At 43.9% G+C, this 26,497-nt stretch overlaps 1 protein-coding gene across 1 annotated transcript in view; it reads left to right on the top strand.

The window, feature by feature from the left end:
- fat2 (FAT atypical cadherin 2) overlaps positions 1-26,497 on the top strand; it is a 95,354-nt gene that overhangs the window by 53,595 nt on the left and 15,262 nt on the right. Inside the window, exons 18-25 of the mRNA XM_046323651.1 lie at positions 504-715; positions 2,199-2,336; positions 2,557-2,700; positions 9,034-9,231; positions 9,623-10,463; positions 11,098-11,264; positions 19,096-19,588; positions 21,006-21,159. Coding sequence (XP_046179607.1) covers positions 504-715; positions 2,199-2,336; positions 2,557-2,700; positions 9,034-9,231; positions 9,623-10,463; positions 11,098-11,264; positions 19,096-19,588; positions 21,006-21,159 — 2,347 coding nt within the window. The remainder of the gene's footprint in view (positions 1-503; positions 716-2,198; positions 2,337-2,556; positions 2,701-9,033; positions 9,232-9,622; positions 10,464-11,097; positions 11,265-19,095; positions 19,589-21,005; positions 21,160-26,497) is intronic.

Below are 26,497 nucleotides of genomic sequence, written 5' to 3'. Positions count from 1 at the left end.
CTGTGTTAGTGTGCACAAGACCATGTTAAAACACAGCTGACAGTTAAATAGTTAATTTAGCCCAAACAACTACCTCTTTCCCTACTGTTTTTAATTTATTTATTTATTTTGCTCCTTTGCACCCCATTATTTTTATTTCTACTTTGCACATTCTTCCATTGCAAATCTACCATTCCAGTGTTATACTTGCTATATTGTATTTACTTTGCCACCATGGCCTTTTTTTGCCTTTACCTCCCTTATCTCACCTCATTTGCTCACATCGTATATAGACTTGTTTATACTGTATTATTGACTGTATGTTTGTTTTACTCCATGTGTAACTCTGTGTCGTTGTATCTGTCGAACTGCTTTGCTTTGTCTTGGCCAGGTCGCCAGGTCGCAATTGTAAATGAGAACTTGTTCTCAACTTGACTACCAGGTTAAATAAAGGTGAAATAAATAAAAAATAAAAATAATAATAAATTAAAACATGAATAGAGTTTGTGTTGTGTGTTTTTCAGGTGTTCTGGCTGTGAATGGCTCTTTAGACTTTGAGCGTTGTCGTGAATACTACCTGTCATTGGAGGGGACGAGAGGCAAGTCGACTCTGAGCGACATCACCATGGTGATTATCAACATCACGGATGTCAATGACAACGCGCCCGTGTTCGGACAGCGAGACTACACTGCTGACGTCTCAGAGGACTTGTCGCCTGGCGATGTGGTGATGCAGGTAGTTTTCACTCTCAACTGTCACTTCAGAAGCCAGTGATTGTAGTACACAATTCAATGTGCTCAAGTCATTTCCCTGAGGGGACAAATAAAGTTGTTTTGAATTTGAATTTGGCATTTGGATAGAAACAAATCGAAGTACTTATAGAACATGGCAGTTTGGTTGAGTTAATCATAATACGACTGTCATTTCATTTGGTGTCAATAAGAGCCAAGCAGCTCAGTTCAATGAGGCTTACTGTTTCCTCTCCTCCCAACCCCCTCTCCTCTCTACCCCCTCTCCTCTCAACCCCTCTCCTCTCTACCCCTCTCCTCTCATCCCCCTCTCCTCTCAACCCCCTCTCCTCTCAACCCTCTCCTCTCAACCCCCTCTCCTCCCAACCCCCTCTCCTCTCATCCCCCTCTCCTCTCAACCCCCTCTCCTCTCATCCCCTCTCCTCTCAACCCCCTCTCCTCCCAACCCCCTCTCCTTTCATCCCCCTCTCCTCTCTACCCCCTCTCCTCTCAACCCCTCTCCCCCAACCCCTTCTCCTCTCTACCCCCTCCTCTCAACCCCTCTCCTCTCATCCCCCTCTCCTCTCAACCCCCTCCTCCCAACCCCCTCTCCTCTCATCCCCCTCTCCTCTCAACCCCTCTCCTCCCAACCCCCTCTCCTTTCATCCCCCTCTCCTCTCAACCCCCTCTCCTCTCAACCCCCTCTCCCCCAACCCCTTCTCCTCTCTACCCCCTCTCCTCCCAACCCCTCTCCTCAAACCCCTCTCCTCTCATCCCCTCTCCTCTCAACCCCTCTCCTCTCATCCCCCTCTCCTCTCTACCCCTCTCCTCTCAACCCCCTCTCCCCCAACCCCTTCTCCTCTCTACCCCCTCCTCTCAACCCCCTCTCCTCTCATCCCCCTCTCCTCTCAACCCCCTCTCCTCCCAACCCCTCTCCTCTCATCCCCCTCTCCTCTCAACCCCCTCTCCTCCCAACCCCCTCTCCTTTCATCCCCCTCTCCTCTCAACCCCTCTCCTCTCAACCCCTCTCCCCCAACCCCTTCTCCTCTCTACCCCTCTCTCCCAACCCCTCTCCTCTCATCCCCCTCTCCTCTCATCCCCTTCTCCTCTCTACCCCCTCTCCTCTCAACCCCCTCTCCTCCCAACCCCTCTCCTTTCATCCCCCTCTCCTTTCATCCCCCTCTCCTCTCAACCCCCTCTCCTCTCACCCCCTCTCCTCTCTACCCCCTCTCCCCCAACCCCCTCTCCTCTCATCCCCCTCTCCTCTCAACCCCCTCTCCTCCCAACCCCTCTCCTTTCATCCCCCTCCTCCTCTCAACCCCCTCTCCTCTCTACCCCCTCTCCTCTCTACCCCCTCTCCCCCAACCCCTTCTCCTCTCTACCCCTCTCCTCCCAACCCCTCTCCTCCCAACCCCTCTCCTCTCAATCCCCTATTATCTCCCCCTAATCTCTCCTCTCAACCCCCCTTTCCCCTCCTTCCCCACTCCAAGGTGACAGCCAACGACCTGGATGGGCCGTTGAACAACCTCATCCACTATTCCATCTCCAGTGGAGACCCTCAGGGGCAGTTCAGCATCGACCCTCGCAGTGGAGAGATCATAGTCAGGGCCACGCTGGACAGAGAGGAGGTGAGGGGGGGGGGGGGGGGTAGTTTGTGCTTTCATATGGGGAAGGGATCACCTGGAATAAAGTTTTTAAAAACTACTCAGAACAGGGTTCCCTAGAGATGAACTGTTGAAGCCCTTTGCTCTCCTAGGAGCTAAGAGAAAGCTAAGAGAAAGAAGTCAAGGAAGTCGTAGAACCCTGACCTGCTATCTTGTATCTAACTGGTCTCTCTCCCTGTCCCAGATCACTCACTACTCTCTGACGGTCCAAGCAGCCGATGAGGGAGACCCTCCTCTGTCTACCGCGGTCCAAGTGACCTTGACCGTGTCCGATGTCAACGACAACCCACCTGTCTTCTCCCAGATTAAACACAACCTGGTCCTTCAGGTACCCAACACAGGCCACTTTCCCTTTACACACACACACACGCACGCACACACACACACACACACACACACACACACACAGGCACACGCATGCACACACACAGTTTCCCTCTCTCTCCCTCTACACGATCAGCATCCTAACAGCCGACCATCCCCGGCTGCTTCTACACACCAGGCAGGCAGGAGTGAAATGGTTGATAGCTGAAGAACCAATCAGGCGTGTGCCATCTATTGATTAATTACTGAAATAATGAATTGATCTGATTTATTATATTTGATGAATTTGTTTATGCCAAGGGGCACCATTAAGGGTTGGATATAGAGAGACCTTTGAATTAACTTCATCAGTAGTCATCATCAACCGTTAATCCTATATGCACAATCTTAATCAACAGTCAATTACCATGTTGGCATTCTGAAATGTCGTCAAGCTCTGAGACCTCAAGAACCCAATAAACTCAATACTACAAATAATGATTTAAAATGTTTTACGAGATAATGAGGTAGTTAAGAGATACGCTATAGAGGGAAGGTATAACGGGATATAACACCGTCTCCACAATATACTGTACTCAACACCGACCAGAAATAGACAATGGGCTAGGCTCAGTTAGCATCATTAGCCACATACTAGTTTCACCGACCAGGAATGGACAATGGGCTAGGCTATCAGTTAGCATCATTAGCCACATACTAAAGGAGTTTCACCGACCAGGAATAGACAATGGGCTAGGCTATCAGTTAGCATCATTAGCCACATAGGGAAACTAAAGTTTCACCGACCAGAATAGACAATGGGCTAGGCTATCAGTTAGCATCATTAGCCACATAGGCTTTCACAACCGTTGAAACTAAAGAGAGTTTCACCGACCAGGAATAGACAATGGGCTAGGCTATCAGTTAGCATCATTAGCATCCACATATTCTTTCACAACTGTTGAAACTAAAGAGAGTTTCACCGACCAGGAATAGACAATGAGCTAGGCTATCAGTTAGCATCATTAGCCACATAGGCTTTCACAACCGTTGAAACTAAAGAGAGTTTCACCGACCAGGAATAGACAATGGGCTAGGCTATCAGTTAGCATCATTAGCCACATAGGCTTTCACAACCGTTGAAACTAAAGAGAGTTTCACCGACCAGGAATAGATAATGGGCTAGGCTATCAGTTAGCATCATTAGCCACATAGGCTTTCACAACCGTTGAAACTAAAGAGTTTCACCGACCAGGAATAGACAATGGGCTAGGCTATCAGTTAGCATCATTAGCCACATAGGCTTTCACAACCGTTGAAACTAAAGAGAGTTTCACCGACCAGGAATAGACAATGGGCTAGGCTATCAGTTAGCATCATTAGCCACATAGGCTTTCAAAACTGTTGAAACTAAAGAGAGTTTCACCGACCAGAATAGACAATGGGCTAGGCTATCAGTTAGCATCATTAGCCACATAGGCTTTCAAAACTGTTGAAACTAAAGAGAGTTTCACCGACCAGGAATAGACAATGGGCTAGGCTATCAGTTAGCATCATTAGCCACTTGGCTTTCACAACCGTTGAAACTAAAGAGAGTTTGACCAGGAATAGACACTGGCCTCAGTTAGCATCATTAGCCACATAGGCTTTCACAACCGTCGAAACTAAAGAGCGTTTCACCGACCAGGAATAGATAATGGGCTAGGCTATCAGTTAGCATCATTAGCCACATAGGCTTTCACAACCGTTGAAACTAAAGAGCGTTTCACCGACCAGGAATAGACACTGGCCTAGGCTATCAGTTAGCATCATTAGCCACATAGGCTTTCACAACCGTTGAAACTAAAGAGAGTTTCACCGACCAGGAATAGACACTGGCCTAGGCTATCAGTTAGCATCCGGTGTGGAAAGTGCAGACAGAGGCCGTATTGATAATTTGTTTGTAAATTAGACCTGCTGTCCTACAGCGACTCATTGACTTCCACCACGTTACACAAACTTTCTTATTAGTAACGTACCAACGTTACTTGTATGTCATTGTTGCCTCTCAGTGGGATTCCATTTAAGAGAGGATAAGTGGTTGGAGGATGGTTGTCAGGCACACTTTTTTTTTTTTTTTTACCTTTATTTAACTAGGCAAGTCAGTTAAGAACATATTCTTATTTTCAATGACGGCCTGGGAACAGTGGGTTAACTGCCTATTCAGGGGCAGAACTACAGATTTGTACCTTGTCAGCTCGGGGGTTTGAACTCGCAACCTTCCGGTTACTAGTCCAACGCTCTAACCACTAGGCTACGCTGCCGCCCCTATACACCTGTTGCTGACAGGTGTATAAAACCTATTCGGCTATTTCAGCCACACCCGTTGCTGTGGCTGTTTTCCAGCCACCTCAAACTGAGGGTGTGTGACTTTACTTTGTGGACTCTCGTCAACACGTGTTTAATTCAGCTACAGTATGAAATCAGCTCTATGCTTTTCCTCTCCGGCTGACTATACACACCATCTACCTCCACTCTGTGTCTGTGGAGGCTGACTGTACACACCATCTACCTCCACTCTGTGTGTCTACAGAGGCTGACTATACACACCATCTACCTCCACTCTGTGTCTACGGAGGCTGACTGTACACACCATCTACCTCCACTCTGTGTCTACGGAGGCTGACTGTACACACCATCTACCTCCACTCTGTGTCTGTGGAGGCTGACTGTACACACCATCTACCTCCACTCTGTGTCTACAGAGGCTGACTGTACACACCATCTACCTCCACTCTGTGTCTACGAAGGCTGACTATACACACCATCTACCTTCACTCTGTGTGTCTACAGAGGCTGACTGTAGACACCATCTACCTCCACTCTGTGTCTGTGGAGGCTGACTGTACACACCATCTACCTCCACTCTGTGTCTGTGTAGGCTGACTATACACACCATCTACCTCCACTCTGTGTGTCTACAGAGGCTGACTATACACACCATCTACCTCCACTCTGTGTCTGTGGAGGCTGACTATACACACCATCTACCTCCACTCTGTGTGTCTACAGAGGCTGACTGTACACACCATCTACCTCCACTCTGTGTGTCTGTGGAGGCTGACTGTACACACCATCTACCTCCACTCTGTGTGTCTGTGGAGGCTGACTATACGCACCATCTACCTCCACTCTGTGTGTCTACAGAGGCTGACTATACACACCATCTACCTCCACTCTGTGTCTACGGAGGCTGACTATACACACCATCTACCTCCACTCTGTGTCTACGGAGGCTGACTGTACACACCATCTACCTCCACTCTGTGTGTCTGTGGAGGCTGACTGTACACACCATCTACCTCCACTCTGTGTCTACGGAGGCTGACTGTACACACCATCTACCTCCACTCTGTGTGTCTACGGAGGCTGACTATACACACCATCTACCTCCACTCTGTGTGTCTACGGAGGCTTACTATACACACCATCTACCTCCACTTTGTGTGTCTACGGAGGCTGACTATACACACCATCTACCTCCACTCTGTGTCTACGGAGGCTGACTGTACACACCATCTACCTCCACTCTGTGTGTCTGTGGAGGCTGACTGTACACACCATCTACCTCCACTCTGTGTCTACGGAGGCTGACTATACACGCCATCTACCTCCACTCTGTGTCTACGGAGGCTGACTATACACACCATCTACCTCCACTCTGTGTGTCTGTGGAGGCTGACTATACACACTCTGTGTGTCCATCCACTTTCAGACTCTTTCAGGCCAGGGTTCAAAATCCTTTAAAATCCTTCATCTGGGATTGATTGAGTTTACCTGGCTTAATGGATTCAACTGGAAACCCACATTATCTGGTACTCCAGGCAGACTAGAGCAAAGTTCAACCTATTTCAGATTTCAAATAGTATTTGAACCTGTATTTGGTGAAAATGTATCATTATGTTGAATATAATCAACTGTTTTCATCAATCTGACTCCATTATTATGTAACTAAACTCAACAGGCCCTGTGGTTCTATTCAACGTCTTTCTTCCATCACCACCTAGTAGTGTGACTCTATTGAACATGTGCCTTTCTTGTACGGTTATGCAATTATTAATTAAGAGACTTGTTTTTTCTTACTTTTAAAAAAACTCTGTGTTGCTGGTTAAAGCGCTCGTTACTAAGCATTTCACGGTAAAAGTCTACACCTGTTGTATTCGGCACACGGTGACAAATAAAATGTTATTTGATTTGAGATAGAATTAGCTAACCCTGGCGACCCAATGTACTAGCATTATAATTTATTGAGGCAAGCAGATCAGAGATTTCAAGTTGGGACCCAAGCATATGCTGTGTGTACAGTGTGAATAACAACTACCAATATACCTACTAAATTAGGAGTACAATGGGCAATCAAAGAGTTACTCTGTAAAACAAGGAATACATTTACTCAATTAAACTAATAGGATGGGTGGCAGTGTAGCCTAGTGGTTAGAGTGTAGAGGTGGCAGGTAGCCTAGTGGTTAGAGTGTAGAGGTGGCAGGGTGGCCTAGTGGTTAGAGTGTAGAGGTGGCAGGGTAGCCTAGTGGTTAGAGTGTAGAGTTGGCAGGTAGCCTAGTGGCTAGAGTGTAGAGGTGGCAGTGTAGCCTAGTGGTTAGAGTGTAGAGGTGGCAGGTAGCCTAGTGGTTAGAGTGTAGAGGTGGCAGGTAGCCTAGTGTTTAGAGTGTAGAGGTGGCAGGTAGCCTAGTGGTTAGAGTGTAGAGGTGGCAGGTAGCCTAGTGGTTAGCGTGTAGAGGTGGTAGTGTAGCCTAGTGGTTAGAGTGTAGAGGTGGCAGGTAGCCTAGTGGTTAGAGTGTAGAGGTGGTAGTGTAGCCTAGTGGTTAGAGTGTAGAGGTGGCAGGTAGCCTAGTGGTTAGAGTGTAGAGGTGGTAGGGTAGCCTAGTGGTTAGAGTGTAGAGGTGGTAGGGTAGCCTAGTGGTTAGAGTGTAGAGGTGGCAGGTAGCCTAGTGGTTAGAGTGTAGAGGTGGCAGGTAGCCTAGTGTTTAGAGTGTAGAGGTGGCAGGGTAGCTTAGTGGTTAGAGTGTAGAGGTGGCAGGTAGCCTAGTGGTTAGAGTGTAGAGGTGGTAGGGTAGCCTAGTGGTTAGAGCGTTGGACTAGTAACTGAAAGGTTTGCAAGTTCGAACCCCCGAGCTGACAAGGTACAAATCTGTCGTTCTGCCCCTGAACAGGCAGTTAACCCACTGTTCCTAGGCTGTCATTGAAAATAAGAAGTTGTTCTTAACTGACTTGCCTAGTTAAATAAAGGTAAAATAAAAATTAGTTATGAAAGAATTAACACTCAAAAGATTACAGTGTACATGAAATACATGATACATTACAGAATAACTCAGAGTAACTACTAAATAAGATATCGTGGTTACACATCGTCTGATACACACAGGCGCTTGCTAACAAGTTCTGAAAATATGAGCAAATTCATTTGCCTTTTAACCAAATTCAAGCAGGAAGTCACCACCAACCTGAATGAACATTTTGTAGCACTTTGCCAGTAAAAACAATAGGCAGGAACAACACATTCAGATTCTAATCAACTCTATTGAAATAGTAGGAGCCCACATCTGCGTCGCTCCTCTTTGAACGGACCGACGTCCTGACAATACAGAATAACACAGTGTCTTTGTAACAGTAACTCCATAGCACCTAACAGTAACAATGAAACATACAGTATGTCATGGCTCTTTATGAACTCCTGAAATAATCCAAACATGAAAATATTATTCACACAGTAACGTTCATTTCCTGTCGTCGGTGACCCCAACACTTCCGTGGTAACGTCTCTTTCCCAGAGATTGCCACGGCAACGGTGTGAGACGCAAATATAAGTCTATCCATCCGGACAATGCCGTATTTAATCAACACGCCGGGCTGGCGTCAACAAGTAGCCTAGACGTATCTTCATCGTTGGCCTTCATCCTCCTTCCCATATCTCTACCAAAACACTGCACTCTGTTTCAAGGACCCGTTCCAGCTAAAATAGAGAGGCCTGAGGAGAAGGCTAGGTGTGTGTGCTTGTTGTGCCAAATTGTAGCACATCTCACAGTACACACTGTAGCATTATGAGCTTGTCTGCTTTCAAGCACCTCAGCCATGTACTGTAGCATTCGGGGCAGGTGGAAACTTCCGGCAAGCCACGGGAAACTTTTGACATTTTTCCCCTCTCCGAGATAAGATCGCAATCAGCACGTTTTTTTTTGTTTGTAGTAAAATCATTAGGCGCTGTCTTGTTTCAGACCCTTGTGGAACAAGGTGCTATGGAAGGCTTGACCTAGTTTCTATGACGACTTAACTAACGATGGTACCGTATGTTCCTTGTCAGGAGGGCGAGGCCATCGGTAGCAGCATCCTCCAGCTGGTGGTCACAGACAGAGACACCCCTCAGAATGGACCTCCCTTCACATTCCACATCGCGTCTGGGAACGAGGACCGCCGCTTCCACGTAGACCAGGGAGGTCTGTTGTCCATCTCTGTCCCTCTGAAGAAGAAGACCAAGCCACAGCACCTTCTGAAAATACAGGTAACGTTTTTTCCTTGTAAAAGAAAAAGCACAAGCTGGCGTACCACCCAGAGCTCATTATTTAGTGTAGAGGTGCTGACTAACGGTGAATAAACTTTGAACTATAGTTGCACATTCCATATGGAAAACATCCCAGTCATTTATTGGGTAACAACAACAAAACAAAAAACATTTTGTCATCACTGTTCCTTGTTATGGGTGAAGAAGACACAGTGATGCTGAAACGTTGCAAGCAAAACATATTTACCTGGTTGTAATCTGCTTATATGACGTCTATACAATGCCCACCGGTTATTTGGGATGTTAAAATGGAGTCAAACTTTATACCTACACAGTACTAGCAGATACGGACATTTGATCATGTGTGTTTCTATTCATGTCCTTACCTCAGGTGACAGACAGCGGACACCCTCCTCTCTCCTCTATCTGCGTGGTGAAGATCAACGTCACTGAGCAGAGCAAGTACCCTCCTTCTGTGATGCCCCTGGAAGTCTTCATCACCACCACAGGAGACACTTTCTCCAACCGAGTCATAGGCAAGCTCCATGCCTCCGACCAGGACCTGCACGACATCCTAAACTACAAGCTGATCTCGGAGTCTCCCGATGGGGGAGACCCAGGTCCGAGCTCAGACCCCTCTGGAGGCCTCTCCAGGTTCTCTGTGGACCTGGTGGATGGGAAGATTTGGGCCGACGAAGACTTGAAACCTGGTCTCTACTCCCTCAATGTCAGCGTCTCCGATGGGAAGTTCAGCGTGTGGGCCGGGGTGAAGGTCCATGTATGGAAACCCACACAACAGGCCCTGGACGCTGGGCTCACTCTGCAGCTGGCTGGGCTTTCCCCGGAGGAGTTCCTGGGGGACCTCTGGAGAGGCCTCCAGAGGAGCCTCAGCACGGCCCTGGGTATAACCAGGCAAGACCTCCACCTGGTGAGCCTACAGCAGCAACCCAACTCCCTGGTCCTGGAGGTGCTGCTGCTATGGAGGCCGCATGGTGGAACTGTAGAACCGTTACCAACCAACCGGCTGGCAGGGATCATCGCTGACATAGAAGACTCGTTGGGACTGAGAGTTCTCAGGGTGCATCACAATGGGTGTCTAGGGACAGAATGCCCTCCTAGAGGATGCAGGAACTCAGTCCAGATGAGAGGGGAGAGGCTGAGCCACTACGCCACAGCCAGGGCCGGCTTCATCACCCCACAACACACCTGGGAGAGTGTCTGCCCCTGCAACGGTAGGTGTAACTTGTGTGAGATGTGCCTGAGACGTGAACAATTGCATTAGCTCTACAAGTCAATGCCTAGGCTTTGGTTTAGTGGGCTAACGGGTACTTTTAACACACAGTAGACCCTGGGTTTGAACCTTATCAGTCAAATAGTCTCCTACCTTCTCTGTGATCACAGTAGGAGCCTGAAGTGACCCCCTTCATGATCTAACTCACTTCACATTCCTATGGGGATTATGTGGGTGCAGATGGCAGCTTGGAGCCACCAGCATAGTACTAGTGATTATCTTGTTGTCGTGGGTCTTCTTAGTTACTGTTGTCTGTCTGGCAGACATATTTCCATTGAGGTCATCGTCTCTTTATTTAGACTATTTTAGCTAAACCCAGAGCCTCAACAAACAAAATGTCTCTAGGAAAGCGACATGGAAGATCTGAGACTGAAATATAATACATGAGGGGAATTTTTTTGTTTTTGTCTGTTTCAATCAAGGAGATTTGATTATGAGAACAAATTTGAGTGACTATTCCTAATTTCACGGCCGGATCGTCATCCAAAAGAAGTGCTTTGAATATTAGGCCTACATGTTAGTTAGACATGTTCTACAGATCATATTTAACATTTGCACCGTTTTTTCAACTTCAGCGTCTGCTGTGAGTTTTGACGGGACGGGCTACCTGAAATACCTGTATCAGACTGAGGAGGAGGAGGAGGAGGAGAGTCAGAACTTCCGTCTCTCTCTGCGCATCAAGACCTTCCAGCAACAAGGCGTTGTCATGAATACCAATGCAACCAACTGGGGGAGCTTGAAGGTATTGGAAAGCTCACATGCATTCATTATTATCGGAGATGAAAAAACACACGTCGTTATTTGCTTTTTTGTAATCTCTCACATCTCATCCAATCAGGTCCATTTGATCTATAGCCCATTTTACATCATTCCATCACAGTATCAAACATACTATGATAATACACTGCATTGTTATCAGAGATCATAAAAGCAACATGTTCCTTTTCCTTGGCAGCCCCCCCCCCCCTGTCCTGTCCTGTAGCAGTTTACATATGCCCTAATCTAAAACTGCCTGATTGCATATCGGAGGGCTGGGTTTATCCAGAACAAAACATTTCCGAGTGGATTCCAGGGTCAAACCATACTGAACTCTTATCATATTAATCCCTCTGCTGGCTTTGTCTGTGTCAGTTGATCAATGGGACTTTTTAACTGATCCAACCATGTTATGGTAACGACTGTCTCTATCTTCATGTCGCCGTTTCCATCAATTTCTTTCATAGCCTGGTCCCAGATCTGTTTTCAGTATTGACAAACTCAATACTCTGAGTTTAATTTAATTTCTTTTTTTTAAAGGACCAGCACATTCTTCAGACATTTCTGGAATTTAAATGAAAGTGTTGGCAAGGCATTAAAAAAAAAGCTCCAGATCGAGTACATTGGCTAATTCTTGCTGGGGTTTGGAATGTTGAGCTAGAGTCAGTTTTGTGCTGATGTAGGTTAGCCACAAAGTTTAAAGGGAATATTAAATGATTGTATATTTTGAAGAGAGGGATAAAGAATTCTCAGTGCTCAGATGAAACTTCTTGACACGCATGCAACATTCATCTCCCAATGGATTTCTCTTCATTTGTGTGGCATTGAATACATATAGATAGAATATTACATTTGTTCACTCTTGAAACATCAAAAGTAGCATTCACTTTTTTCCCCATGCTTAGGCCTATTTCTGGGTTTTACATTCCTGGAACATCAGGGCCTTTTAATTCTAAGAAAATTGCTTGAAAGGGAATTGCTAAACATGGTTATTCAAGAATCTATTTTCAGTTTCTTTCCTCCCCTTTTTACTTCACACCGACTTCATCAGGAGATACGACACGATTCATGTGTTTCCCTTGAGAGTTAGGCTTCACAGCACCTTGTACAAATTCTTATCAATTCCCAAATCTCATCAATATTCTGACCTAAAGGAAAATGGTAGCAGCAGGCACATACATCCTTCAGAAACATCTGAAATGGAAATTAAGTTTAGGACCTACTCACCGATCACCGGCTAAATCTTTTTCATGTATTCCACATCTTTTAAGTAAATTACCTTTGAAATGGAATAGATTTTTCCCATTTGAACAAAAGCGCCTGTGACAAGCCTGTGGAGAAAGAAGAAAGGGTGACTTGTCACATAAAACCACTGTAGCCTTTAACAATAGTGAGAGATTAGATCTATTATTATCAAGGAGAAGCATGCTAGAGTAGGAGAAGGAGAAGCATGCTAGAGAAAGAGAAGCAGAAGCATGCTAGAGGAGAAGCAGAAGCATGCTAGAGAAGGAGAAGCAGAAGCATGCTAGAGAAGGAGAAGCAGAAGCATGCTAGAGGAGAAGGAGAAGCATGCTAGAGAAGGAGAAGGAGAAGCATGCTAGAGAAGGAGAAGCTTGGTAGAGAAGGAGAAGGAGAAGCATGCTAGAGAAGGAGAAGCATGCTAGAGAAGGAGAAGCATGCTAGAGTAGGAGAAGGAGAAGCATGCTAGAGAAGGAGAAGGAGAAGCATGCTAGAGAAGGAGAAGCATGCTAGAGAAGGAAAAGCATGCTGGAGAAGGAGAATGAGAAGCATGCTAGAGAAGGAGTAGGAGAAGCATGCTAGAGAAGGAAAAGCATGCTGGAGAAGGAGAATGAGAAGCATGCTAGAGAAGGAAAAGCATGCTGGAGAAGGAGAATGAGAAGCATGCTAGAGAAGGAGAGGAGAAGCATGCTAGAGAGACACTGCAAAGAAGCAGATAGTCTTAATGCTACTAGTCACAGTGGCTGTACAGGACACCCTCTGATCATAATCATCTCCCGTGGGGAGCTAGTAGTGTACTACCCCATTAGGGGAGCTAGTAGTGCACTACCCCATTAGGGGAGCTAGTAGTGTACTACCCCATTAGGGGAGCTAGTAGTGTACTACCCCATTAGGGGAGCTAGTAGTGCACTACCCCATTAGGGGAGCTAGTAGTGTACTACCCCATTAGGGGAGCTAGTAGTGTACTACCCCATTAGGGGAGCTAGTAGTGTACTACCCCATTAGGGGAGCTAGTAGTGTACTACCCCATCAGGGGAGCTAATAGTGTACTACCCCATTAGGGGAGCTAATAGTGTACTACCCCATCAGGGGAGCTAGTAGTGTACTACCCCATTAGGGGAGCTAGCAGTGTACTACCCCATTAGGGGAGCTAGTAGTGTACTACCCCATTAGGGGAGCTAGTAGTGTACTACCCCATTAGGGGAGCTAGTAGTTTACTACCCCATTAGGGGAGCTAGTAGTGTACTACCCCATTAGGGGAGCTAGTAGTGTACTACCCCATCAGGGGAGCTAATAGTGTACTACCCCATTAGGGGAGCTAATAGTGTACTACCCCATCAGGGGAGCTAGTAGTGTACTACCCCATTAGGGGAGCTAGCAGTGTACTACCCCATTAGGGGAGCTAGTAGTGTACAACCCCATAGGGCCCTGGTAAAAAGTAGTGCGCTACCCCATTAGGGGAGCTAGTAGTGCACTACCCCATAGGGCCCTGGTAAAAAGTAGTGCACTACCCCATTAGGAAAAGAACAAACAAAGCAAGAAAACCCCCATTATTCAGCAGTCCATCAATCAGTTGGTGTGTGGAAGTGTGTGCTACGATGTTGAAGCTAGGCTTGGCTCTCTCATCCCTCCAGGGTTTTGGGAGGGATGGTGGACAATGAGCCTGTCATAGCGGATGTAATCAATGTCCCCTCACTCTCTGGCAGCTTTCATGGCTGGGATCAGTTATTTCCTCTTCTGGTGCACAGCTTCAGGATAGTCCTCTTTGACTAATTCTAAAATTATTGGGTCTTTCCAGAACAGTTACCTTGTACTTGAACCTCTGGAACTTGTCCACGATCAATCTGGGGCCTGTCACCTTGGCCGGTGGTGGGATTCCAGTCCCATCTTCAGTTTTTCAGAGATAATTTCCCTCACTTTGTCCTCAGACTCAATCCAGGTCTCAAGTGATTACCGTCCACAACAATGTTGTGTTCCGCCTTGATTGTCCCTTGAGATAATCGGATTTCTCCGTCCTGGTTATCATGGATTCACATACAGAAATGATGTCCTCTCTCAAGTAGTTTGCTGTCATCTTGCTGTTCTCCTGATTAAAGTCTTCTGACCCTAGGAAACTGTAAATCCACCAGTATTTGGACAAAACACTTGAAGCTATATTCTTGTTGTTGTAACAACTGCTTGTAGAACTTGTTTGTTTGATTTAAAGATCCTTCACCTGTGATAGAGAGACACGACTGTCCTCAACAGTACTCCCACCAGCTTTGGTCTTTGTTATGGTAGCAATGTAGGCAATGCTGTCACCTCCGCATTTCCAGACACAGCAGGTCGCAGGGCAGATGGAAACAGCAACAAACAGCAGGGATTCAAACAGTCATACTCCTGGGACAATCGGTGGTACTAGCCTCAAGGGCTGTGGGTTGAGTACAACCTGTTAAGGAAATCTGGCTAGCTTGATAGCTAGCTAACGAGAGTTAGAAGCTAAGCTAGAATTTGCACCAATGAGGGAAAAATTAGCTACTTCTCTGGAGCAAAATTGACCTGATAATTTTGGGTTAGAGATGGCGATAATGTCGGGTTGGAATGGCTGAGATGGTAATAATGTCGGGTTGGAATGGCTGAGATGGTAATAATGTCGGGTTGGAAAGGCTGAGATGGTAATAATGTCAGGTTGGAATGGCTGAGATGGTAATAATGTCGGGTTGGAATGGCTGAGATGGTAATAATGTCGGGTTGGAATGGCTGAGATGGTAATAATGTCAGATTGGAATGGCTGAGATGGTAATAATGTCAGGTTGGAATGGCTGAGATGGTAATAATGTCAGGTTGGAATGGCTGAGATGGTAATAATGTCAGGTTGGAATGGCTGAGATGGTAATAATGTCAGGTTGGAATGGCTGAGATGGTAATAATGTCAGGTTGGAATGGCTGAGATGGTAATAATGTCAGGTTGGAATGGCTGAGATGGTAATAATGTCAGGTTGGAATGGCTGAGATGGTAATAATGTCAGGTTGGAATGGCTGAGATGGTAATAATGTCAGGTTGGAATGGCTGAGATGGTAATAATGTCAGGTTGGAATGGCTGAGATGGTAATAATGTCAGGTTGGAATGGCTGAGATGGTAATAATGTCAGGTTGGAATGGCTGAGATGGTAATAATGTCAGGTTGGAATGGCTGAGATGGTAATAATGTCAGGTTGGAATGGCTGAGATGGTAATAATGTCGGGTTGGAATGGCTGAGATGGTAATAATGTCAGGTTGGAATGGCTGAGATGGTAATAATGTCGGGTTGGAATGGCTGAGATGGTAATAATGTCGGGTTGGAATGGCTGAGATGGTAATAATGTCGGGTTGGAAAGGCTGAGATGGTAATAATGTCAGGTTGGAATGGCTGAGATGGTAATAATGTCAGGTTGGAATGGCTGAGATGGTAATAATGTTGGGTTGGAAAGGCTGAGATGGTAATAATGTCAGGTTGGAATGGCTGAGATGGTAATAATGTCAGGTTGGAATGGCTGAGATGGTAATAATGTCGGGTTGGAACGGCTGAGATGGCAATAATGTTGGGTTGGAACGGAACCCCTATTATTTCCAGTTTAAACTAATGATCTGCCGAAACTACATTGATTAAGGAGCGGATGATGTCTTGCTCTACATATCCAACCCTGAGAAACCCTGAGAAATCCCTCCCATTTTAGACACAATTGCTCAGTATGGCACATTTTCAGGTTATAAGATCAATTTTAACAAATCCACTGTCTGCCCTCTCAATATTACACTCACCAGCTCTATGAAGACACTATGTCCTTTCCAATGGAAAACACAGGGGTTTCAATACCTCGGGATATTCATAACACCAGATCTGAATTCCTTTTCAAGGAAAATTATCTTCCACTCCTGGATTGAATCAAGAACGATCTCCAAACCTGGATCTACCTCCCAATTAGCTTAGTAGGAAGAATTAATGTCATCTGTATGAACGTACTCCCAAGACTGAACTATTTTATTTCAGATGCTCCCATGCTATCTCCCAGTTTCCTTTTTCAAAAAAACTAACCAAAGAATCACCAAATTTATATGGGACAATAAAAAACCTAGGATCAAGTTCTCCACTCTATCGAAACCTGAATCTAAGGGTGGTCTTGCCCTACCCTCCCTTCAATTGTACTACTGGTCTGCCCAAATCCGCTACATGCTAACATGGATCACAAACAGACAAGATTCAACGTGGATTCAGATAGAAGCCCAATCCTGGGGTTCATTGCCCTTAAGATCAATTATATTCATTGATAACTTTAGTGAAGTGGGCAACATAGCCAAAACCTTTGTGATTTACAGAACCCTACTAGCGTGGAGGGACTGTAAGAAATACCTGGGCATTTCCTCCCAAATATGTTCTCACTCGCCTATAGTAGGCAAACCAGACCTGCCAAAAGCTCTGAGGGATGCCAACTTTAATCTTTGGCATACTCTAGGAATCAGGACCTTTTCAGACCTATTTCATCAGAAAACCACTATACTGAAATCCTTTCAAGAGCTCTGCAGTAAATTCAATATACCAAGATCCCATTTCTTTTCTTTTATATCTTCAAATATCTTCATTTACTTCCAAGATGGAGGTTTAGAACTCAGTTGAATGAAGTTGAAACCCTTCTTGTCACAGCACAATCCATTAAAGGCTAAATATCTTATATCTATAGATTCCTTTCTGAGAAAGCAGGCTCCTCCTTTACTCCTTTGAAAATAATCTGGGAAAAGGACCTTGGTCTGACTTTATTTATTCAAATTTTATTTGACCTTTATTTAACTAGGCAAGTCAGTTAAGAACAAATTCTTATTTTCAATGATGGCCTAGGAACAGTGGGTTAATTGCCTGTTCAGGGGCAGAACGACAGATTTGTACCTTGTCAGCTCGGGGATTTGAACTTGCAACCTTCCTCTTACTAGTCCAACGCTCTAACCAGTGATGAGCTATTGGTGGAGGTTTGCAACAGGGTATACTGCACCTCTACTCATGTAAAAATGAAATAATCTAATTACTATTTTTTGTACACATTTTATTACACTCCTTTGAGACTCCATAGAATGAAAACAGACATGTCTCCTAACTGTAAAATATGTACCTCTGAAAGTGGAACCTATATGCATGTATTTTGGAGCTGTAGAGAGATTGCCAGATTCTATACTGCTGCACAGAAAATACTAGATATACAGTATGAGATGACCCCGTGTATCTATCTTCTTAATGCCCAGCAGGACTTTGTTCTTGATCCTGTCAGAGAAAATTTGCTCATGACTATTACATACTTTGCTAAGAAATGTATTATTCTATTGTGGGACTCTAATACCTCTCCTACATTTAAAATGTGGATTGACCAGATTGTTGACTTACTCCCTCTTGAAAAGCTCACTTATGACCTCCACAAGAGACAGCCCAAGTTTGATAGACTCTGGTCTCCACTATTCATGTCATGGAGGTGAAAGAGGACCCAAAAGCGACTTGGCGAAAACAGAGTCTTTAATCCAGTAAAGTAAATACAAACAAAAAAACACAACTTTCACTCGATATGACGAGGACAAACTGGAGACTCGAACTTGAACAGCAGGTGAACAGCAGGTTGCCTCGGGAAGGCACTTGAACCAGACAGACTCAGACACCTGCTCACCACGCAGCATCTGAGGAAAACACGACACGACAGGGCGATACACAAACACAGCACGGTGAATACTAAACAAGGAACCGACAGGACAGGAACGGAACACAAAGGAAGAAATAGGGACTCTAATCAGGGAAAAAGGATCGGGAACAGGTGTGGGAAGACTAAATGATTGATTAGGGGAATAGGAACAGCTGGGAGCAGGAACGGAACGATAGAGAGAAGAGAGAGCGAGAGAGTGAAAGAGGGAGGGGGAGAGAGAGGGATAGAAAGAGGGAAAGAACCTAATAAGACCAGCAGAGGGAAACGAATAGAATGGGAAGCACAGGGACAAGACAAGATAATAAATGACAAAACATGACAATTCAACTGTATTTCATACTGGACAGAGGGAATAGGGTGATTAGGGAAATGAGCAGATGCAGTATATGTGTACGTATATGTATGTGTGTGTATATATATATATGTATGTATGTATGTATGTATGTATGTATGTATGTATGTATGTATGTATGTATGTATGTATGTATGTATGTATGTATGTATGTATGTATGTATGTATGTATGTATGTATGTATGTATATATATACAAAAAAAACATGATTTATTTTTTTAATTGTATTTTTATTATTAGAATTATCATTATATATTTTTATTTTTTATTTTTTAAACCTGTCACATCTGTGAATGTGGAATGTGTTTTGTTGGTTGGTTGAAAAACAATAAAACTTAATAAAACTTTAAATTGAAGAAGAAAACAACAACATTGATGTGGTGTTCTAGTCCACTGTCTCTACTTCAGACTGGTGGGGACTCTGAGGAATAAACGTTTACGAACAGTGAGCACTGTTATATTATCTGCAGATGATGATGGATAGTTGTACCAGCCTGTATATGAACAGTGTTCTATTATCTTCTACAGCTGATGGGTGGAGATTTGAGGTTCATGTACCTCTGTGGCAACACACTCCCGGGTTCCCTGCGTATCCACACAGCCCCAGTGGTGTCAGACGGGCGGTGGCACCACGTCCTTCTGGAGGTCAACGGCACCATCCTCAGACTCACCCTGGACCACATTCACTCATCCCAGGTCGTCCTCTCTGAACCCTGCCATCTGATGCAGCCCCATGGGGCTCTGATCTTCGCTGGTCCCCCCTGGTCTCCCACCACCACCACCACCTCTACAGAGACCCAGGCCAGGGCCCAGACCCAAGCACATGGCTTGGTGGGTTGCCTGGAGGGTATGGAGCTGAATGGGGAGCCCATCAGGACAGAAGAGAATAAGGAGTGGAATGGGCCTGGGAGGAGGAGGGTGTTTGGGGTCTACCAGTGCTGTGTCAACCAGGTCAGGATCAACAGCTGTGACAGTAACCCCTGTCTGAATGCAGGGACCTGTGAGGAGGAATCAAACGGAGGTCAGTTTCGTAACCTATATCACTCCCCAATAGTGTCAACCTCTAAAAACAACACAAATAGCACACTGTCAGCCTCTATCCACCTCATTCAAGGTCAGGGTTAAGTTAACCGTGTTAGCAACTCATGATTTGTGCGGTAATGAAGTCACAGGCATCACGTGGTATAGGCATGTAATCATATAGTATAGGGTGAGGGTGAGAGAGAGGACATTTGTAGAGAACATTTTCTCAAATGTTTTGCAATGTCATTGTGATATTTTGTCATTGTGATATTTTGTCATTGTGATATTTTGTCATTGTGATATTTGTCATTGTGATATTTGTCATTGTGATATTTGTCATTGTGATATTTGTCATTGTGATATTTTGTCATTGTGATATTTTGTCATTGTGATATTTTGTCATTGTGATATTTTGTCATTGTGATATTTTGTCATTGTGATATTTGTCATTGTGATATTTGTCATTGTGATATGTTGTGGCTCTGTGAAACCATAATCTATTCTCTCCGCTTGGTGAGGTGGCTATGAAGGCAAACAACGGGCTGTGAATAATATGCTGTGTATTGGGAACAACACGTAACACATTAAAATACTGTGTAATGGGAACAACATGTAACACATTAAAATACTGTGTATTGGGAACAACACGTAACACATTAAAATACTGTGTAATGGGAACAACACGTAACACATTAAAATACTGTGTAATGGGAACAACACGTAACACATTAAAATACTGTGTATTGGGAACAACACGTAACACATTAAAATACTGTGTAATGGGAACAACACGTAACACATTAAAATACTGTGTAATGGGAACAACATGTAACACATTAAAATACTGTGTAATGGGAACAACACGTAACACATTAAAATACTGTGTAATGGGAACAACATGTAACACATTAAAATACTGTGTAATGGGAACAACACGTAGGAACAAAGCCTACAGGTTTTGAGATGTAGTTAATTGATATTTGTTCTGAGATGTACCTACAATATACTTAAGGTACATTATCTATCATCCCTTCAACAACAACAGATTTTTACCTCTGCGAGGGTGGAAATTTCAGTCACCAAAATATGAGAATACAATGTTGAACAAACTACAATGTTTGAACAGATTGGAGGTGTCCTATTGTCTATAAAGTATTATTATAATTGTTCTACAGGGAAGTTGAAACTAGAGCAGTGAGGTACAAACTGAATAACCAGACCTCACGACAACGGGATGGAACCGAACTGTCTTTACAAAACTCTCTACCCTGTATTCCACTTTTTAAAATAGTTTGTTTCCTATCCTTCCTTTAGAATCCCTCTGATGTTACTAAGAGAGTGAGAGAACTTTAAAGGTGTTCTAGAACTTTGACCATCTTCGGGAATGCTGATCTCGCTTCCTGTTTACCCTCCAGGGTTCCGCTGCAGCTGTCCAGTTCCCTTCTATGGCCCCCGCTGTGAGCTGGACAACAACCCCTGTGCCTCCCAGCCCTGTGCCCACGGTGGGGTGTGCGTGCCAAAGAGTCAAGGTTACATCTGTAACTGCCAACTGAATATGGCTGGAATCAGGTATTCTATCTCTCACATAGCTATCCTTCTCATCCCTGCAGCCTCTGTATTAACACACTGTTAGTCCCCCCCCTCCCCCTCCTAATATCACCTTTTATTAATGATAGTGTTCACATTTCTCTCATTTTTAAGACCTCCTCACCTGCTATATCAAATCAAATTACATGTTATTTGTCACATACACATGGTTAGCAGATGTTAATGCGAGTGTAGCGAAATGCGTGTGTTTCTTGTTCCGACCATGCAGTAATATCTAACAAGTAATCTAACAATTTCACAACGACCTTATACACACAAGTGTAAAGGCATGAATAAGAATATGTACATATAAATATATGGATGAGCGATGGCCGAACGGCATAGGCAAGATACAGTAGGTGGTATAGAGTACAGTTAATACATATGAGATGAGTAATGTAGGTTATGTAAACATTATATAAAGTAGCATTAATAATTAAAGTGGCTAGAGATTTGAGTCAGTATGTTGGCAGCAGCCACTCAAAGTTAGTGATGGCTGTTTAACAGTCTGATAGCCTTGAGATAGAAGCTGTTTTTCAGTCTCTCAGTCCCAGCTTTGATGCACCTGTACTGACCTCGCCTTCTGGATGATAGCGGGGTGAACAGGCAGTGGCTCGGGTGGATGTTGTCCTTGATTATCTTTTTTGGCCTTCCTGTGACATCGGGTGGTGTAGGTGTCTTGGAGGGCAGGTAGTATGCCCCCGGTGATGCGTTGTGCAGATCTTACCACCCTCTGAAGAGCGTTACGGTTGTGGGCGGAGCAGTTGCTGTACCAGGCGGTGAAAGTTTGTGATTGTTTTCATTGACAAGGAAAACTTCTTCAGCCTCCTGAGGTTGAAGAGATGCTGCTGTGCCTTCTTCACCATGCGGTCTGTGTGGGTGGACCATTTCAGTTTGTCCGTGATGTGTACGCCGAGGAACTTAAAACGTTCCATCTTCTCCACTACTGTCCCATCGATGTGGAGGGGGGGTGTTCCCTCTGCTGTTTCCTGAAGTCCACGATCAAATCAAATCATGTGCGCTGAATACAGCAGGTATACCTTACAGTGAAATGCTTACTTACAGGCTCTAACCAATAGTGCAAAAAAAGTACAGAAATGAAAACATCAGCAAAAAGACAGTGAAAAATAACAGTAGTGAGGCTATATACAGTAGAGAGGCTATATACAGTAGAGATGCTATATACAGTAGAGAGGCTATATACAGTAGTGAGGCTATATACAGTAGAGAGGCTATATACAGTAGAGATGCTATATACAGTAGAGAGGCTATATACAGTAGAGAGGCTATATACAGTAGAGGCTATATACAGTAGAGAGGCTATATACAGTAGAGAGGCTATATACAGTAGAGGCTATATACAGTAGTGAGGCTATATACAGTAGAGAGGCTATATACAGTAGAGGGTATATACAGTAGAGAGGCTATAACAGTAGAGAGGCTATAACAGTAGACAGGCTATATACAGTAGACAGGCTATAACAGTAGAGAGGCTATATACAGTAGAGAGGCTATATACAGTAGAGAGGCTATAACAGTAGAGGCTATATACAGAGAGGCTATATACAGTAGAGGCTATATACAGTAGAGATGCTATATACAGTAGAGAGGCTATATACAGTAGAGAGGCTATATACTGTAGAGAGGCTATATACAGTAGAGAGGCTATATACAGTAGAGGTTATATACAGTAGTGAGGCTATATACAGTAGAGGCTATATACAATAGTGAGGCTATATACAGTAGAGAGACTATATACAGTAGAGAGGCTATATACAGTAGCGAGGCTATATACAGTAGCAAGGCTATAACAGTAGAGAGGCTATAACAGTAGAGAGGCTATATACAGTAGAGAGGCTATATACAGTAGAGAGGCTATAACAGTAGAGATGCTTTATACAGTAGAGAGGCTATATACAGTAGAGAGGCTATATACAGTAGAGATGCTATATACAGTAAAGAGGCTATATACAGTAGAGAGGCTATATACAGTAGCGAGGCTATATACAGTAGCGAGGCTATATACAGTAGAGAGGCTATATACAGTAGAGGTGCTATATACAGTAGAGGTGCTATATACAGTAGCGAGGCTATATACAGTAGAGAGGCTATATACAGTAGAGATGCTATATACAGTAGAGGGGCTATATACAGTAGAGAGGCTATATACAGTAGAGAGGCTATATACAGTAGAGAGGCTATATACAGTAGAGATGCTATATATACAGTAAAGAGGCTATATACAGTAGAGAGGCTATATACAGTAGCTTGGCTATATACAGTAGCGAGGCTATATACAGTAGCGAGGCTATATACAGTAGCTTGGCTATATACAGTAGAGAGGCTATAACAGTAGAGGCTATATACAGTAGAGGCTATATACAGTAGAGAGGCTATATACAGTAGAGAGGCTATATACAGTAGAGGGGCTATATACAGTAGAGAGGCTATATACAGTAGAGGTGCTATATACAGTAGAGAGGCTATATACTGTAGAGAGGCTATATACAGTAGAGAGGCTATATACAGTAGAGAGGTTATATACAGTAGTGAGGCTATATACAGTAGAGGCTATATACAATAGTGAGGCTATATACAGTAGAGAGACTATATACAGTAGAGAGGCTATATACAGTAGCGAGGCTATATACAGTAGCAAGGCTATAACAGTAGAGAGGCTATAACAGTAGAGAGGCTATATACAGTAGAGAGGCTATATACAGTAGAGAGGCTATAACAGTAGAGATGCTTTATACAGTAGAGAGGCTATATACAGTAGAGAGGCTATATACAGTAGAGATGCTATATACAGTAAAGAGGCTATATACAGTAGAGAGGCTATATACAGTAGCGAGGCTATATACAGTAGCGAGGCTATATACAGTAGAGAGGCTATATACAGTAGAGGTGCTATATACAGTAGAGGTGCTATATACAGTAGCGAGGCTATATACAGTAGAGAGGCTATATACAGTAGAGATGCTATATACAGTAGAGGGGCTATATACAGTAGAGAGGCTATATACAGTAGAGAGGCTATATACAGTAGAGAGGCTATATACAGTAGAGATGCTATATATACAGTAAAGAGGCTATATACAGTAGAGAGGCTATATACAGTAGCTTGGCTATATACAGTAGCGAGGCTATATACAGTAGCGAGGCTATATACAGTAGCTTGGCTATATACAGTAGAGAGGCTATAACAGTAGAGGCTATATACAGTAGAGGCTATATACAGTAGAGAGGCTATATACAGTAGAGAGGCTATATACAGTAGAGGGGCTATATACAGTAGAGAGGCTATATACAGTAGAGGTGCTATATACAGTAGAGAGGCTATATACAGTAGCGAGGCTATATACAGTAGAGAGGCTATAACAGTAGCGAGGCTATATACAGTAGAGAGGCTATAACAGTAGAGAGGCTATATACAGTAGAGGCTATATACAGTAGAGATGCTATATACAGTAGAGGGGCTATATACAGTAGAGAGGCTATATACAGTAGAGAGGCTATATACAGTAGAGAGGCTATATACAGTAGAGATGCTATATATACAGTAAAGAGGCTATATACAGTAGAGAGGCTATATACAGTAGCTTGGCTATATACAGTAGCGAGGCTATATACAGTAGCGAGGCTATATACAGTAGCTTGGCTATATACAGTAGAGAGGCTATATACAGTAGAGGCTATATACAGTAGAGGCTATATACAGTAGAGAGGCTATATACAGTAGAGAGGCTATATACAGTAGAGGGGCTATATACAGTAGAGAGGCTATCTACAGTAGAGGTGCTATATACAGTAGAGAGGCTATATACAGTAGCGAGGCTATATACAGTAGAGAGGCTATAACAGTAGCGAGGCTATATACAGTAGAGAGGCTATATACAGTAGAGAGGCTATATACAGTAGAGAGGCTATAACAGTAGAGAGGCTATAACAGTAGAGAGGCTATAACAGTAGAGAGGCTATATACAGTAGAGAGGCTATATACAGTAGCGAGGCTATATACAGTAGAGAGGCTATATACAGTAGAGAGGCTATATACAGTAGAGAGGCTATATACAGTAGAGGTGCTATATACAGTAGAGAGGCTATATACAGTAGAGAGGCTATATACAGTAGAGAGGCTATAACAGTAGCGAGGCTATATACAGTAGAGAGGCTATATACAGTAGTGAGGCTATATACAGTAGAGAGGCTATATACAGTAGAGATGCTATATACAGTAGAGAGGCTATATACAGTAGAGAGGCTATATACAGTAGAGGCTATATACAGTAGAGAGGCTATATACAGTAGAGAGGCTATATACAGTAGAGGCTATATACAGTAGTGAGGCTATATACAGTAGAGAGGCTATATACAGTAGAGGGTATATACAGTAGAGAGGCTATAACAGTAGAGAGGCTATAACAGTAGACAGGCTATATACAGTAGAGAGGCTATAACAGTAGAGAGGCTATATACAGTAGAGAGGCTATATACAGTAGAGAGGCTATATACAGTAGAGGCTATATACAGTAGAGAGGCTATATACAGTAGAGAGGCTATATACAGTAGAGATGCTATATACAGTTGAGAGGCTATATACAGTAGAGAGGCTATATACTGTAGAGAGGCTATATACAGTAGAGAGGCTATATACAGTAGAGAGGTTATATACAGTAGTGAGGCTATATACAGTAGAGGCTATATACAATAGTGAGGCTATATACAGTAGAGAGACTATATACAGTAGAGAGGCTATATACAGTAGCGAGGCTATATACAGTAGCAAGGCTATAACAGTAGAGAGGCTATAACAGTAGAGAGGCTATATACAGTAGAGAGGCTATATACAGTAGAGAGGCTATAACAGTAGAGATGCTTTATACAGTAGAGAGGCTATATACAGTAGAGAGGCTATATACAGTAGAGATGCTATATACAGTAAAGAGGCTATATACAGTAGAGAGGCTATATACAGTAGCGAGGCTATATACAGTAGCGAGGCTATATACAGTAGAGAGGCTATATACAGTAGAGGTGCTATATACAGTAGCGAGGCTATATACAGTAGAGGGGCTATATACAGTAGAGAGGCTATATACAGTAGAGGCAATATACAGTAGAGATGCTATATACAGTAGAGGGGCTATATACAGTAGAGAGGCTATATACAGTAGAGAGGCTATATACAGTAGAGAGGCTATATACAGTAGAGATGCTATATATACAGTAAAGAGGCTATATACAGTAGAGAGGCTATATACAGTAGCTTGGCTATATACAGTAGCGAGGCTATATACAGTAGCGAGGCTATATACAG

The sequence above is a fragment of the Oncorhynchus gorbuscha genome, linkage group LG23, assembly GCF_021184085.1.
Source record: "Oncorhynchus gorbuscha isolate QuinsamMale2020 ecotype Even-year linkage group LG23, OgorEven_v1.0, whole genome shotgun sequence".
NCBI classification, from domain to species: Eukaryota; Metazoa; Chordata; class Actinopteri; order Salmoniformes; family Salmonidae; genus Oncorhynchus; species Oncorhynchus gorbuscha.
Note: the sequence above shows the minus strand (reverse complement) of the source record. Positions and strands in the feature narration are given on the sequence as shown.